At 42.4% G+C, this 15,037-nt stretch overlaps 1 protein-coding gene across 1 annotated transcript in view; it reads right to left on the bottom strand.

The window, feature by feature from the left end:
• The window catches only part of DCC (DCC netrin 1 receptor), a 1,295,383-nt gene that overhangs the window by 521,063 nt on the left and 759,283 nt on the right, over positions 1–15,037 (bottom strand). Inside the window, exon 9 of the mRNA XM_030191909.1 lies at positions 5,808–5,962. Coding sequence (XP_030047769.1) covers positions 5,808–5,962 — 155 coding nt within the window. The remainder of the gene's footprint in view (positions 1–5,807; positions 5,963–15,037) is intronic.

Below are 15,037 nucleotides of genomic sequence, written 5' to 3'. Positions count from 1 at the left end.
TCTGAAGGATTCCTTTTTAGCTCCAATAACCTCCTTTACCTCACTTTTTAATCACGCCAGCTGTAATTTGGTTTTCCATCCTCCTTTTCTGATATGTGGAATATGTTTGGCCTGGCAAATATGCATGTAAGTGACCATAATACCAGCATATACACACTAAGTACATATGCATATAAATGCAGGAAATTCAGCTGTACCCTATTCTGTAACTACGTAAGTACATAAGTAATGCCACACTGGGAAAAGACCAAAGGTCCATCGAGCCCAGTATCCTGTCCACGACAGCGGCCAATTCAGGCCAAGGGCACCTGCCACGACAGTGGCCAATCCAGGCCAAGGGCACCTGGCAAGCTTCCCAAACGTAAAAACATTCTATACATGTTATTCCTGGAATTGTGGACTTTTCCCAAGTCCATTTAGTAGTGGTTTAGTCATCCTTTTCTGATATGTGGAATATGTTTGGCCTGGCAAATGTGCATGTAAGTGACCATAATACCATCATATACACACTATGTACATATGCATATAAATGCAGGAAATTCAGCTGTACCCTATTCTGTAACTACGTAAGTACATAAGTAATGCCACACTGGGAAAAGACCAAAGGTCCATCGAGCCCAGTATCCTGTCCACGACAGCGGCCAATCCAGGCCAAGGGCACCTGGCGAGCTTCCCAAACGTACAAACATGCTATACAGTGGGGGAAATAAGTATTTGATCCCTTGCTGATTTTGTAAGTTTGCCCACTGACAAAGACATGAGCAGCCCATAATTGAAGGGTAGGTTATTGGTAACAGTGAGAGATAGCACATCACAAATTAAATCCGGAAAATCACATTGTGGAAAGTATATGAATTTATTTGCATTCTGCAGAGGGAAATAAGTATTTGATCCCCCACCAACCAGTAAGAGATCTGGCCCCTACAGACCAGGTAGATGCTCCAAATCAACTCGTTACCTGCATGACAGACAGCTGTCGGCAATGGTCACCTGTATGAAAGACACCTGTCCACAGACTCAGTGAATCAGTCAGACTCTAACCTCTGCAAAATGGCCAAGAGCAAGGAGCTGTCTAAGGATGTCAGGGACAAGATCATACACCTGCACAAGGCTGGAATGGGCTACAAAACCATCAGTAAGACGCTGGGCGAGAAGGAGACAACTGTTGGTGCCATAGTAAGAAAATGGAAGAAGTACAAAATGACTGTCAATCGACAAAGATCTGGGGCTCCACGCAAAATCTCACCTCGTGGGGTATCCTTGATCATGAGGAAGGTTAGAAATCAGCCTACAACTACAAGGGGGGGAACTTGTCAATGATCTCAAGGCAGCTGGGACCACTGTCACCACGAAAACCATTGGTAACACATTACGACATAACGGATTGCAATCCTGCAGTGCCCGCAAGGTCCCCCTGCTCCGGAAGGCACATGTGACGGCCCGTCTGAAGTTTGCCAGTGAACACCTGGATGATGCCGAGAGTGATTGGGAGAAGGTGCTGTGGTCAGATGAGACAAAAATTGAGCTCTTTGGCATGAACTCAACTCGCCGTGTTTGGAGGAAGAGAAATGCTGCCTATGACCCAAAGAACACCGTCCCCACTGTCAAGCATGGAGGTGGAAATGTTATGTTTTGGGGGTGTTTCTCTGCTAAGGGCACAGGACTACTTCACCGCATCAATGGGAGAATGGATGGGGCCATGTACCGTACAATTCTGAGTGACAACCTCCTTCCCTCCGCCAGGGCCTTAAAAATGGGTCGTGGCTGGGTCTTCCAGCACGACAATGACCCAAAACATACAGCCAAGGCAACAAAGGAGTGGCTCAGGAAGAAGCACATTAGGGTCATGGAGTGGCCTAGCCAGTCACCAGACCTTAATCCCATTGAAAACTTATGGAGGGAGCTGAAGCTGCGAGTTGCCAAGCGACAGCCCAGAACTCTTAATGATTTAGAGATGATCTGCAAAGAGGAGTGGACCAAAATTCCTCCTGACATGTGTGCAAACCTCATCATCAGCTACAGAAGACGTCTGACCGCTGTGCTTGCCAACAAGGGTTTTGCCACCAAGTATTAGGTCTTGTTTGCCAGAGGGATTAAATACTTATTTCCCTCTGCAGAATGCAAATAAATTCATATACTTTCCACAATGTGATTTTCCGGATTTAATTTGTGATGTGCTATCTCTCACTGTTACCAATAACCTACCCTTCAATTATGGGCTGCTCATGTCTTTGTCAGTGGGCAAACTTACAAAATCAGCAAGGGATCAAATACTTATTTCCCCCACTGTACATGTTATTCCTAATTGTGGACTTTTCCCAAGTCCATTTAGTAGTGGTTTATAGACTTGTACTTTAGGAAACCGTCTAACCCCTTTTTAAACTCTGCCAAGCTAACCGCCTTCACCATGTTCTCCGGCAACGAATTCCAGGGTTTAATTATGCGTTGGGTGAAGAAAAATGTTCTCCGATTTGTTTTAAATTTACTACACTGTAGTTTCATCGCATGCCCCCTAGTCCTAGTATTTTTGGAAAGTGTGAACAGACGCTTTACATCCACCTGTTCCACTCCACTCAATATTTTATACTAGTAAAAAAGGCCCGTTTCTGGCTCAAATGAAACGGATGCTAGCAAGGTTTTTCATTGAGTGTGTATGTTAGAGTGTCTGTGAGAGTGACTGTGTGTGAGAGAGTGTGAATGTGCAAGTATGTGTGTGTGACAGAGTGAGAGTGGGTGCAACTGTGTTTGTGAGAGTGTGTGTATGTGAGAGTGAATGTGCGAGTGTGTGTGTGTCAGAGAGAGATAGTCTGGGTGCGAGTGTGTTTGTGAGAGAGTGTGTATGTGAGAATGAGGGTGTGCAAGTGCGTATGTGAGTCACAGTGCATGTGAGATAGTTTGTGCTTCACATAGGTCCAGTGTGTGTGTGTGTCTGAGAGAGTATGTGTGCGAGACACAGACTCTCTGTGAGACTGAGAGAGTGTATGAGACCGAGAGAGTGTGTGTGAGTGGCTGTGCCCCCCCCTCCCTATCTGGTTTCTGGACCCCCTTGCCCCTCCCCTCTGAGGGTTGTGGGCCACCCCTCCCCCTTTTAGGTCTGATGCCCCCCCCAATCCTCTCTGGTCTCTGGACCCCGTTCTACGTCCCCTCTCAGGACCCCGTTCCCCCCCTCTCTTTTGTGAGGACCCCATTTTCCCTGGGTTCAGGACCAGCCCTCCCCCTTTTGGGGGCTGATGGCCCCCCATCCCCCTCCCCCTCTTTTATCTGGACCCCGTTCCACCCCCCCCCCCCCCGTCTTGATGATTTCCGCGTTTCCTCCCCCCCCCCCTCCGCTGAAGCAGGCTTGTGAAGTTATTGTAGAGTTTTCGTTTGTAGGACACCTACTGTTGTTTTTTTGTTTTTTTTTACGTGATCTGTGGAGCTTAATGATTAGAAGCTGCAATAAGCTTAAATTTTTACCTTTGACATTTCAGCTTCCCCTGTTTTTAGACTGTGTTTTAGCTGTGCGCAACCTTTCCTCTTATTCGTGTCTGGGTATTACCTGTTCGCGATGGTTTGCTTGGTTATAGGAAGGGGGTGGGGGAGGGAGTCCATTCTCTCCGCATATAGTCTCCTGGACTCCGCCCTTATCTGGTTTCTCCTGGGCCCATCCGCTAGCCTCTCCTTGATCCTCCCCTCGGTCTCCTTGGCTTTTTGTCAGGCATGTGTGTGGCATACGTGGGGGGGGTGGAGGGGTTAGCGTTTGCAACACTGGGGGCGGGGTGTTGTGTGGCGAAGGGCTGTAACTGTACACTGTTGCTGTTTTGGGGGAGGGGCCAGTAGTAGCATCACAGTGTTTCCAGTCGAAGGGGGGTTGGTGACGGTGTTGATGTTGGTGGGGGGGGGGGTGGTTGATATGCCTCCGGGCGGGAAGGTTTTTTTTTTGATGTGGCAGCGAGTCCGCTCTCTCCCTTCGCCCCCCCCCCCCCCCCCCCCGCATCCATACATTTCATTTGTGTTTGGGAAGTACCTTTTTGTGTTGTTTTCTGTGATTTTAGGCTCCATGATTATAGCTCCGTTCCTCGGTCTCCATGGTGGTGTATATCGATGTCTGTGACTGTTCCGCCCTCACCTCATACGTGTAGAGGGTGGAGCGATGCGCTTAGTTCTGTGCTATTGCTCTGCCCTGTACATCATCACGTTTGACGCGAGGGCGGGGCAATCTCTTATGGGCAAATTGTGGTTTCACCACCATGCATTTAGAACGTTGGGGCTTGTGGAGGCTTCATGGAACGTTGGAGGTGCGTTTTATATAGAGAGATACCTCTATCATGTCTCACCTCAGCCGTCTCTTCTCCAAGTTGAAAAGCCCTAGCCTCCTTAGTTTTTCTTCATAGGGATGTCGTCCCATCCCCGCTATCATTTTAGGCACCCTTCGCTGCACCTTTTCAAATTCTACTATATCTTTCTTGAGATGCGGTGACCAGAATTGAACACAGTACTCAAGATGCGGTCGCACCATGAAGCGATACAACTGCATTATAACATCCTCACACCTGTTTTCCATACCTTTCCTAATAATACCCAACATTCTATTCGCTTTCCTAGCCGCATGCTTATATTCAATAGTGTGTAGTTTGCAAGTGGATGACCTTATGGGCAAAGTCTGGCTGGAGGGTAAACAGGCTGCACACTTCAATTTGGGTCCCTTTTACAAAGTCACAGTAGGGCTACTGCGGTAATGGTGACTTTACCACAGGAGCCTGGCGTTAGTTCCGGTATGTGCTACGTGCCATTTCCAGAGCTCCAAAGCATTCTTTGTTACCACCGGGTTGGTGCGGGAGCTCTTACTGCCTCTTAAATAGGAGGCTGTAAGGGCTCCCCCAGGAAATGGCCATGCGGCAAGTGCTTAACTTACTGCACAGCAATTTCCTTTAAAAAAAAAAAACTCTTTTTACCTGCTGTGGTAAAAGGGGGTCTCAGCATGTGGCAAATCCACATGCTGATGCCACCACAGGGCCCTGTTTACCGCAGCTTGGTAAAAGGGGCCTTTTATAACATACATTAGAATGATAATTCAGAGAACTGTTGTCCCACACCTTGATTATTGCAACATGTTATTTTGTGGTCTACTGCTCGGGTTCTTAGAGCATTAGAGGTAGCACAGAATGCGGTTCTTTGTTTATTTCTAGTTTGTACGACATTTAACCACATTTCTCCTGTTTTATATGAACTTTATTGGTTACCCAAAGAATTGATAATTAAGTATAATGTACTATCTTTAATTTTCAAAACTTTGGACAACTAGGCTTCTGTTATTGCTACAAATGTAAATGTCTACTGATATTCTAGAATATTACGATCTGCAAATATAGATTTATTGGATATGCAATAATTTTACAATATCAGATTAGATGAATGTAGGTCAACAATGTTCTGTGTTCCAAGACCAAAACTTTGTAACTCTACCTTCTGAACTGTGAGCTATAAATAATTTTTATTTATTGAAGAAATCATTAGACTGTTGTTTAAGCAGGCATTTAAAACAAGACGACTCAAAATTTTATCTATCTATCTATACTCTTATATCTATATCTATCTATCTATATCTATATATAATTTTTTTTTAGAATACGCTTTAATAGCATGGTCCTGTTATCAGATTAACTTGATTAGGATAGTACCATGCTGTTGATGTAGTTTCTGATTTTCTCCATGTTTAATGTTTATTGTAATGTTTTGTGTATGTTATGTTGCAAGCTGCCAAAGATGGTAGAATAGCAGCATTATTTTTTCTTAAATAAATAAAATAATAGCCCCCATATACTTACTTTCAGGCTGTGTGGAGACTTTAACTGGTTGAGAGCTCTCTCCTGGTCCCCATTCATTGTAGGCTACAACTCGGAATGTATATTTTTCTTCTGGCTTCAAGTTGCCCACAGAAAGTTGAAGGGCGCCAGCTTGAGATGTGTTCAGTGCACGTTCTCTGTAGAGAAATATTGACAGAGGACAAATTACTAACAAGCTAGCACAGCATGCCAAGCATTTTGGATTTTTCTTTGCATGTGAGAGGGCCATACAAAGGGAGTCTGCCAAATTAAGGTTCGAAGCTGTAAAGCACTAGATTAGAAAAGCATTGTATGTTGTAGGAAGTTATGGAAGAGTTCCACAAAGATCAGTAATGGCTGACTTTCCAGTTGTGAAGTAGTACATTCTACAGTAGTTCATCTGCCTTACTGAGTAAATAAAGGAAAACTGATGAGGAGCAAAAAAAGGCCTTCAATTGAGAAGCATCTGTGGCATAGATATTAAGAAGCAGTCTGTAGCATAAACATTCAGCTAATGACAGAAAAAAAGTTTGATTATTCCACAAATCAAGCCTTGTGAGAACAGTAAACAGATGTGTCTTCTAGAAGATAATAGGTGGAATAATGAAACTTGTCTGTCTATTGGCATTATGTTGCTACTCTGTATAGATGGATTGCACTGTGGTTTAGTACACTAATTTGTTCGATTTTGTCTATATTACGGAATTTGACACAACAAGGAATAACTTTTTTCAGTGAGGAAGTACAGAGTGGAATGATTTTCCTAATACACATTCAAGCTCACTTATTTTTCAGAGCTTCTTGGCAGCTTTAGACCGACGGCAGACAGCACTTTGTAGTTTTTTTTTTTTTTTTTAATCTGCCGGGTCATATTTATAGCGTGCAACAGAAATCAGCTCCAGCATATTCTCATTTCTGATCCAACTGAATTTAAACTGCATGTTTTGATTTTCTGTTTTAAAAGCCAGTTGCCTGTACATGTTGTACCTTGAAAAATGTGCTCATCTAATCTCTTACTCAAAAGTACAAAATGTTTCATTGAGCACCAAGTTCTAGGTTTACTTTGATGACTTCCTGTACCCTTGCTAGAATTTTTTAATTTAGAGGTTTCAGCAAAGCTGGTGGATCTCTGAATCCTTTGCAATTACTCAAAATTAAGACTACTATACTGCAACAGAGGTGCAATATTTCAAGATATGCAGTTCTGCCTGTCTTGTCCATTATTCATTTGAAGATATTTGAAGTGCATTCTGCAATTTATGTAGTGTCTTGTTTACAATGAATATAAAAAAAAAACAGTATGTGGGTTATTGTACATTAAAGTGAAGAAAGTGCCTGGAGGAAGCTACATCTATTATGATTTGAACAAAAACTTTTTATTTTATAAAAAGTTTTTATGTTGTATGGGTATTTATTATCATTATCATAATAATTTTTATTTATATTTGTGTTTTGTAAAACCCCTGAGGCAGGAGCCTGGAGCGCCGAAACATGGCCCATGTCGGGTCTATTTTTTAAAAACTTTGCACAGTTGTTCCAACCTTGGAGACTCGTTTGTGCTTTGTTTTGCTTCTGTTAACAGTAAAATAGCACATCTTAACGGTCGCTTGTGTTGATACCTTTCCCTGTAAACCATTAATTTAATTTAATTTAGTATGATGTATTCTACCACTTTGAAGGGATGTTGTCAATATGTTATTTTACTATTAACTCAAGTTAAGTAGTGAGTATGAAGAAATATGATTCCAATAGGAGCACCATTTTGGAGATGACACTAGCAGAGCAGGAATGACTGCGGTTTGCCCCTGATTTAGGACCACTGGCCCACCAGATATAGGGGGCTTTAAATTCCCAGTGCTAGAGGGAGTTTCTTTGGGGTGTGGGAGAATGATCAAGGGTGTGTGAAAGGCACTGTTACCCTTTTAAATTCCAGGCAATGGCTTGGAGGTCAATACTCCTGGCATAGTAAAAATAACTGTATTCCAAAAAGATGTGTAGAGGATGAACTGATCCAACCAACAACAAATATTTAATACAATCCTCAATAAATACGTATATGAAGTAAATCTATAGATTTAAACAAAGTGAAAAGTAGGTGGAAAAATCCTCAAAGAGCTCCAGGAACACCTTTGGAAGTAATAACTTCATCATTGGCAAAAACCCGCAACACAATTTACATAAGTGCAAAAGTACCATCCTTACACTTCTTATATTTTTAACAAAGTGAAAAGCACTTATCTAGTCTTCTCCAGCAGAATAAAATAGTCCCCAGACTGACATTAGCCAGCATTTCGCACTGCTGTCTTGAGGTCGTGACTTTTCTTATCTCGTGCCAAAACGCTTAGCTACTGGGAATCAGCTTTTGGCTGGGATTATTTTATTGTCATTTTTTGGCCATACAATGACTTACAGTCTAAATCTGGTGTACACCGTAAGTTATGTTATGGCTTTTTTCATAACTACGATTTCCTTGAAGTGCATTTGTATGTTTTGTATCTCATTACTATATAACCCATATTTACCTAAATATCGCTATGTTAGGGCAAGACAACTTGTGTTCGAGCCCATTAAGTCATACTAAGGAGCTAATCGTGTGATTTATTGTCCTAAAGCAGCTAAATAACTTCCCCACTAAGTGGGCTACAATTAAGATGGGTTATGTTACTGTTAGCCCAGGCAATTAAAACTAATGGGGAAATCATCAAGCAGCATTAGGGCTTTTGTGCAGATCCTAACACCGCTGGATGAATTCCCCTTAAGCCTCATAGTATAAAATGAGACGTGTGATAAAACAGCATGAGTAGTGATAAAATAACTCATCTTAAAAGTAGCTCAAGTTGATAACTTCCCCCTCATTCAATTCATAAAATACAATCCTCAAATTTAAAATATAAGGTTAAAATGAATTGATTTCCAAGACATCTTGCAACCATTGCTCAAAAAGCCTAAATCGCTTGTCTCTGATCTATGTTCTTCTGGTAAAGAATTCCATAAAATTAGTACATTATCCCAAAGAGTATGCTTAAGTAGGATCAGAAGCTTAAAACCGTTAAGAAAAAAGAATGCAAGATGACTAGCATTCTGAGATCTCAGTGGCCATAATGGGTGATATCTATCCTTAAAATTGCTCAGATAAACTGGTTCAATACCATACAAAATCAGCTCTGTTCCATGCCTCTCTCTATCCCCCCCCCCCCCCTTACACCTGCATTGCCTTTTCTCCAACTATCCATAACTACACATATTAATCAACATTTCCAAAGCTCAATAGCTGATTTTACAGTCCCTCTCATCTTAGGGTGCTGGACTGAAGCAATAGACAAACTCTTTTTGCTTGGGCAGTACTCCTGATTCAGCCACCTCTTCATTGTAAGTGCCTGTTTTGTTTCTTTGCATTAAAGAACAACTGTAAGAGTTTTGAGTCTTGGTAAATGTTAAGACACTAGTTTAGCTCTCTGTCAATTATTGTGGTGGGTATTTTGAGACAGTCTAATGGGTTATGCAATCTTACACAACTTTTTGGGGTGTTGTCTATGATTCTACCTGCCTCAAAAAGGACAATACACAGATATCAAATCCTGGAGGCCTTATGAGACTTTCCCCTTGTACCATAACATTGTGTAAGGTTGCATAACCCTGGTTCAGGTTCAACGTTGGTGTTAACTATAGTCACATTTGGTTGTATTGGACAGTGTTACGGGTATTTTGAGAGGGCAGAAGATTAGGATTAGTTATGCACACTTCAGGGCATACAGGTACCAACAATTACGACTGCCATTGATTTGGTGTTTCTGTTGGTGCCAAACTAATGCTCATATTCTATAAAGGAATCCTTAATGCCCAGATTCCATTAGATAATTGGTGCTAAGTACAAGGCAGTATGGCACCTACGTGTCGGCACCAGTTTATAGAACTGTAGTTTCCCACAACCCGGTCAGTAAAAATAAACAAACAGATAAATCAATAAAGTATTTCTTCCCATCTGAACATTCCTCCCAGCTACTTCATACTCTGGTCTTATGTCCTTGAATTAATTTATATGGGAACTAGAGAAAAGGAAAAGCCTCATGGTTGAAGGGAAGCTGGGTTCAGATTCCACTATGGCTCCTTGTGAGTTTGGGCAAGTCAGTTAACCATCCACTGCCTCAGGTACAAACCTATGGGGCCTTTTACAAAGCCGTGTTAGTGTTTTTAGCTCGTGGTAAAAATCAGCTGGTAGTAAACACTGAAACACCTACTATGGGTGTCTCAGTATTTACCACGAGCTGATTTTTACTGGCAAGCTGAAAATACTAGTGCGGCTTTCTAAAAGGCCCCCTTAAATTGTAAGCCCTCCAGGGACATGAAAATACCTATTGTCCTTGAACTATTGAGGAAAGCACGAGCTAATCCTTGTTCAAATGCTTCTTTCCTATTTATCAAAATTAATAAATATCTGCAGAATTTCTATCATAGTATATAGTTCTAACTCAACTTAGTCAATAGTGGAACACTTTCAGGCTTATTTTCGAATGAGAAGGACACCCCTTTTGACACAAATCAGAAGATGGGCGTCCTTCTCACAGGGTCGCCCAAATCAGCATAATTGAAAGCCGATTTTGGACATCCCAACTGCTTTCCGTCGCGGGGATGACCAAAGTTCACGGGGGCGTGTTGGAGGCGTAGCGAAGGCGGGACTTGGGCATGACTAACATAAGGGCATCCTCGACCCATAATGGAAAAAAAAGGGCGTCCCTGATGAGCACTTGGATGACTTTACCTGTTCCTGTTTTTCTTACGACCAAGCCACAAAAAGGTGCCCGAAATGACCAGATTACCACCGGAGAGAATCGGGGATCACCTCCCTTACTCCCCCAGTTGTCACTAACCCACTCCCACCCTCAAACAAACTCTTTAAAAATATTTTGTGCCAGCCTCAAATGTCATACTCAGGTCCATCACAGCAGTATGCAGGTCCCTGGAGCAGTTTTAGTGGGTACTGAGGTGCTTCAGGCAAGCGGACCCAGGCACACCCTCCCTACCTGTTACCACTTGTGATGGTAAATGTGAGCCCTCCAAAACTCACCAGAAACCAACTGTACCCACATCTAGGTGTCCCCCTTCACCCGTAAGGCTATGGTAGTGGTGTACAGTGGTGGGTAGTGGGTTTTTGTGGGGGGGGGTTGGGGGGGGCTCAGCACACAAGGTAAGGGAGCTATGTTCCTTAGAGCAATTTCTGAAGTCCACTGCAATGCACCGGTTGGTGTCCTGGCATGTACATAAGTAATGCCACACTGGGAAAAGACCAAGGGTCCATCGAGCCCAGCATCCTGTCCACGACAGCAGCCAATCCAGGCCAAGGGCACTTCCCAAACGGACAAACATTCTATACATGTTATTCCCGGAATTGTGGATTTTTCCCAAGTCCAATTAGTAGTGGTTTATGGATTTGTCCTTTAGGAAATCGTCTAACCCCTTTAAACTCTGTCAAGCTAACCGCCTTCACCACGTTCTCCGGCAACGAATTCCAGAGTTTAATTATGCGTTGGGTGAAGAAATATTTTCTCCAATTTGTTTTAAATTTACTACACTGTAGTTACATCGCATGCCCCCTAGTATTAGTATTTTTGGAAAGCATGAACAGACGCTTCAAATCCACCTGTTCCACTCCACTCATTATTTTATATACCTATATCATGTCTCCCCTCAGCTGTCTCTTCTCCAAGCTGAAAAGCCCTAGCCTCCTTAGTCTTTCTTCATAGGGAAGTCGTCCCATCCCCGCTATCATTTTAGTCGCACCATGGAGTGATATAACGGTATTATAACATCCTCACACCTGTTTTCCATACCTTTCCTAATAATACCCAACATTCTATTCGCTTTCCGAGCCGCAACAACACACTGAGCAGAAGGTTTCAGTGTATTATCAACGTCGACACCCAGATCCCTTTCTTGGTCCATAACTCCTAACGTGGAACCTTGCATGATGTAGCTATAATTTGGGTTCTTTTTTTCCCATATGCATCACCTTGCACTTGCTCACATTAAACGTCATCTGCCATTTAGCCGCCCAGTCTCCCAGTCTCATAAGGTCCTTCTGTAATTTTTCACAATCCTGTTGCGAGTTAACGACTTTGAATAACTTTGTGTCATCAGCAAATTTAATTACCTCGCTAGTTACTCCCATCTCTAAATCATGTATAAATATATTAAAAAGCAGCAGTCCTAGCACAGACCCCTGAGGAACCCCACTAACCACCCTTCTGCATTGTGAATACTGCCCATTTAACCCCACTCTCTGTTTCCTATCCTTCAACCAGTTTTTAATCCACAATAGGACATTTCCTTCTATCCCATGACCCTCCAATTTCCTCTGTAGCCTTTCATGAGGTACCTTGCCAAACGCCTTTTGAAAATCCAGATACACAATATCAACCGGCTCCCCTTTGTCCACATGTTTGTTTACTCCTTCAAAGAATTGAAGTAAATTGGTCAGGGGGAACAGTGCACTACAAATGCTGGCTCCTCCCACTACCAAAGGGCTTGCATTTGGTCATTTCTGAGATGGGCATCCTTTGTTTCCATTATCGCCGAAAATGAGAAACGACCAAGTCTAGGGGCGACCATCTCTAAGGATGACCTAAATGTCAAGATTTGGCGTCCTCGACCGTATTATCAAAACGAAAGATGGACGTCCATCTTGTTTCGATAATACAGGTTTCCCCGCCCCTTCACTGGGACATTTTGCGAGGACGTCCTCAGCAGAACTTGGGTGATCCTTTCGGTTATGCCCCTCTTTGTATTCTTTGCAATGAGAACCCAATCATTCAATGTGTACATACATTTCTAATTTATGGAGGAAAAGGCCTCAGTTTCAGCTGGACTTGCTCATTTCAAAATCTGAGAACTTATTCCATGTCCCAGCAACACCCGCATTTTTTTCTATCATTGGCCAGAAAAACCTCCTAACAAAGTCCAATAACTTTTTAATTCTCAATCAGTCTTCAAACAGTCTTGTAATTCTCTTTATATATATGATGCATATAAAGAGAATTACAAGATTGAATGATTGAGTTCCACCTCCAGCGTGCAGCATTTCTGGTGCTAGCAGAAATATTTGAAAAATATTTCCGGAGGGGGTTACTGCCGGGTTAGCGCGGGAACTCTTACCGCCACCTCAAAAGAGTGGCGGTAACTACTCCCCCTGCATGACTACACAGTAAGAGCAATCATACCGTATGGCCATGTCTTTTTTTCAAACATTTTACCTGCTGTGGTAAAAAGGGCCTCAGTGCGCGTGAAAAACTACCCCCCCCCCCCCACCGCTAGCACAGGGCCTTTTTACCGCAGCTTAATAAAAGGGCCTTTATGTGTTCTTTGAATTCAAGCATCCCTGTAGAGTGTTCACCACATGAAAATTTCCATGCAGTTGCTCCCATATTTCCTTTCATATTACAAACTGAAATAATTTCATATGCAGCACTCATGCAAACTGTTTAGAAAATATTTGTCTTGACTCGTAAACAAGTGCTGCAACAGATTGCATTCCAAACATGCCCCACAGTTCTCTGGTCTGTTGAAGAATGGCATGCATTAAGCACAAGAAAATCTCATGCTTTTCATAAAGTCTTCAGAATGAGACACTCGGGGCAGTAAGAAACACATAGCAAATTTAAAATATTTTCAATGAGTTATAAAACTGTCACTGTGTACTCTTATTCTCTATCAGATTTACTTTGTTGTGATAAACAACTAAAAAGGACGTTCACCTCAAAGCTTTTGAAAAGTCAATGATATTAAACAAGTGGATTATAAAGAGACAGTACTATCACTCAGTAAGGTTGGTAGGAACTTGGGAAGTAGGGCACCGGAAATTTGCAAGGCCTTTGTCCTCAATTCAGACAGCTGAATCATAATATAATCATGCCCCATAAGTTACCTGTCTTCTCCTTTTGTCTGTTGGTCTTTATAGAGGGGGTGGGGGGAACCCTTCCACCAAGATATCTCTTTCAGAGAAACTAATGCGAGGGACAGGATATGAGCAGGAGCTGACAAGCATCAGCCTTTTCTTGTTTGTAAGCTCACAGTATTGACCCATCAACCCCCTACCCACCATATATTTCTGTTCTTTAATCCTTTTTGAATGTTGCAACGCATGTTGAAATAATCTACTTTGCAATGTTTATGATACTAATCCTTTGCAGTCTTTTTCTTGGTCAGAAAAGAAATCCTGGTTATAATAACTTACTCTATAGTGATAATAGATGATTTTATGCATTTGATTCTTCACAGAGTCACCTGAATTCTCTTGCAGCAAGAGTGGGGTATCTGAAGCAAGTACTATTTTGGAATCCAGAATTGTGATATCTATAGCACCTTGCATAGGTGAACTATCCCTATCTCATGAGGAGGGGGTTACTGTAAAGGAGAATATAAGAGATCCTTGGTCTATCATAAGAGATGTAAGAATCCTGACCTAATTTCCACGAACACTTATCATTTCTATAGCACCACTAGACTTAGCAGCCCCGTACACAAGTAAGAGTCCCTGCTCAAGACAGACAAACTGCAGAAATTTGGGATTAGGGAGTTATATTTATCATGGGAATGATTACAACAACATCAGTGTTGAAGAGGTGGATAAGTGGTTAAGAATCATAAGCAGCTTTAAAAAGGTGGGTTTTTGGTCTGGATTTGAATAGGATTAGAGTTGAAGCATAAGAACTGGGTCAGGAAATTTATTCCAGGTGTAAGGTGCAGCAAAATGGAAGAAACTGAGTCTGGAATTGGTAGTGTAGGAGAAGGGTACAGATAAGAGTGATTCACCTGATGAACTTAGTTCCTGGGGAGGGAATGGGGAGAGATGAGGGGGAGATCCCGAGGAGCTGAAGAATGAATGCACTTGTAAGAGGAGTTTTTACTCTGTATGGAAATAGGTAGAAACTTGAAGAAAAGGGTTACATCACTTGAGGACAGAGGTCACTATATAAGCTTAGTGACACTAGCTGGTGGTAAGTCTTGTAACAGAAGTTTGAACAGATCAAAGGGGAAAGACATGATTTAGTGTAAGGAGCACGTTGCAGTAATCTAAGAGGGAGGTGAGAGAATGGATGGCAGCATGCTCATAAGTAAGGGATGAATTTAGTGATGCTATAGAGAAAGAAACAACCTGCCCAATATTCAAAGTGATTTAGGAGGGCAGGAGAAGCTCCTGTTTGCTTAAATTGCCTGTGGCCGCCATTGAATAATGGCAC

This window comes from Microcaecilia unicolor, chromosome 2 (assembly GCF_901765095.1).
Source record: "Microcaecilia unicolor chromosome 2, aMicUni1.1, whole genome shotgun sequence".
Classification (NCBI taxonomy): Eukaryota; Metazoa; Chordata; class Amphibia; order Gymnophiona; family Siphonopidae; genus Microcaecilia; species Microcaecilia unicolor.
The sequence above is the reverse complement of the archived record's forward strand: the minus strand, read 5'-3'. Positions and strand labels throughout refer to the sequence as shown.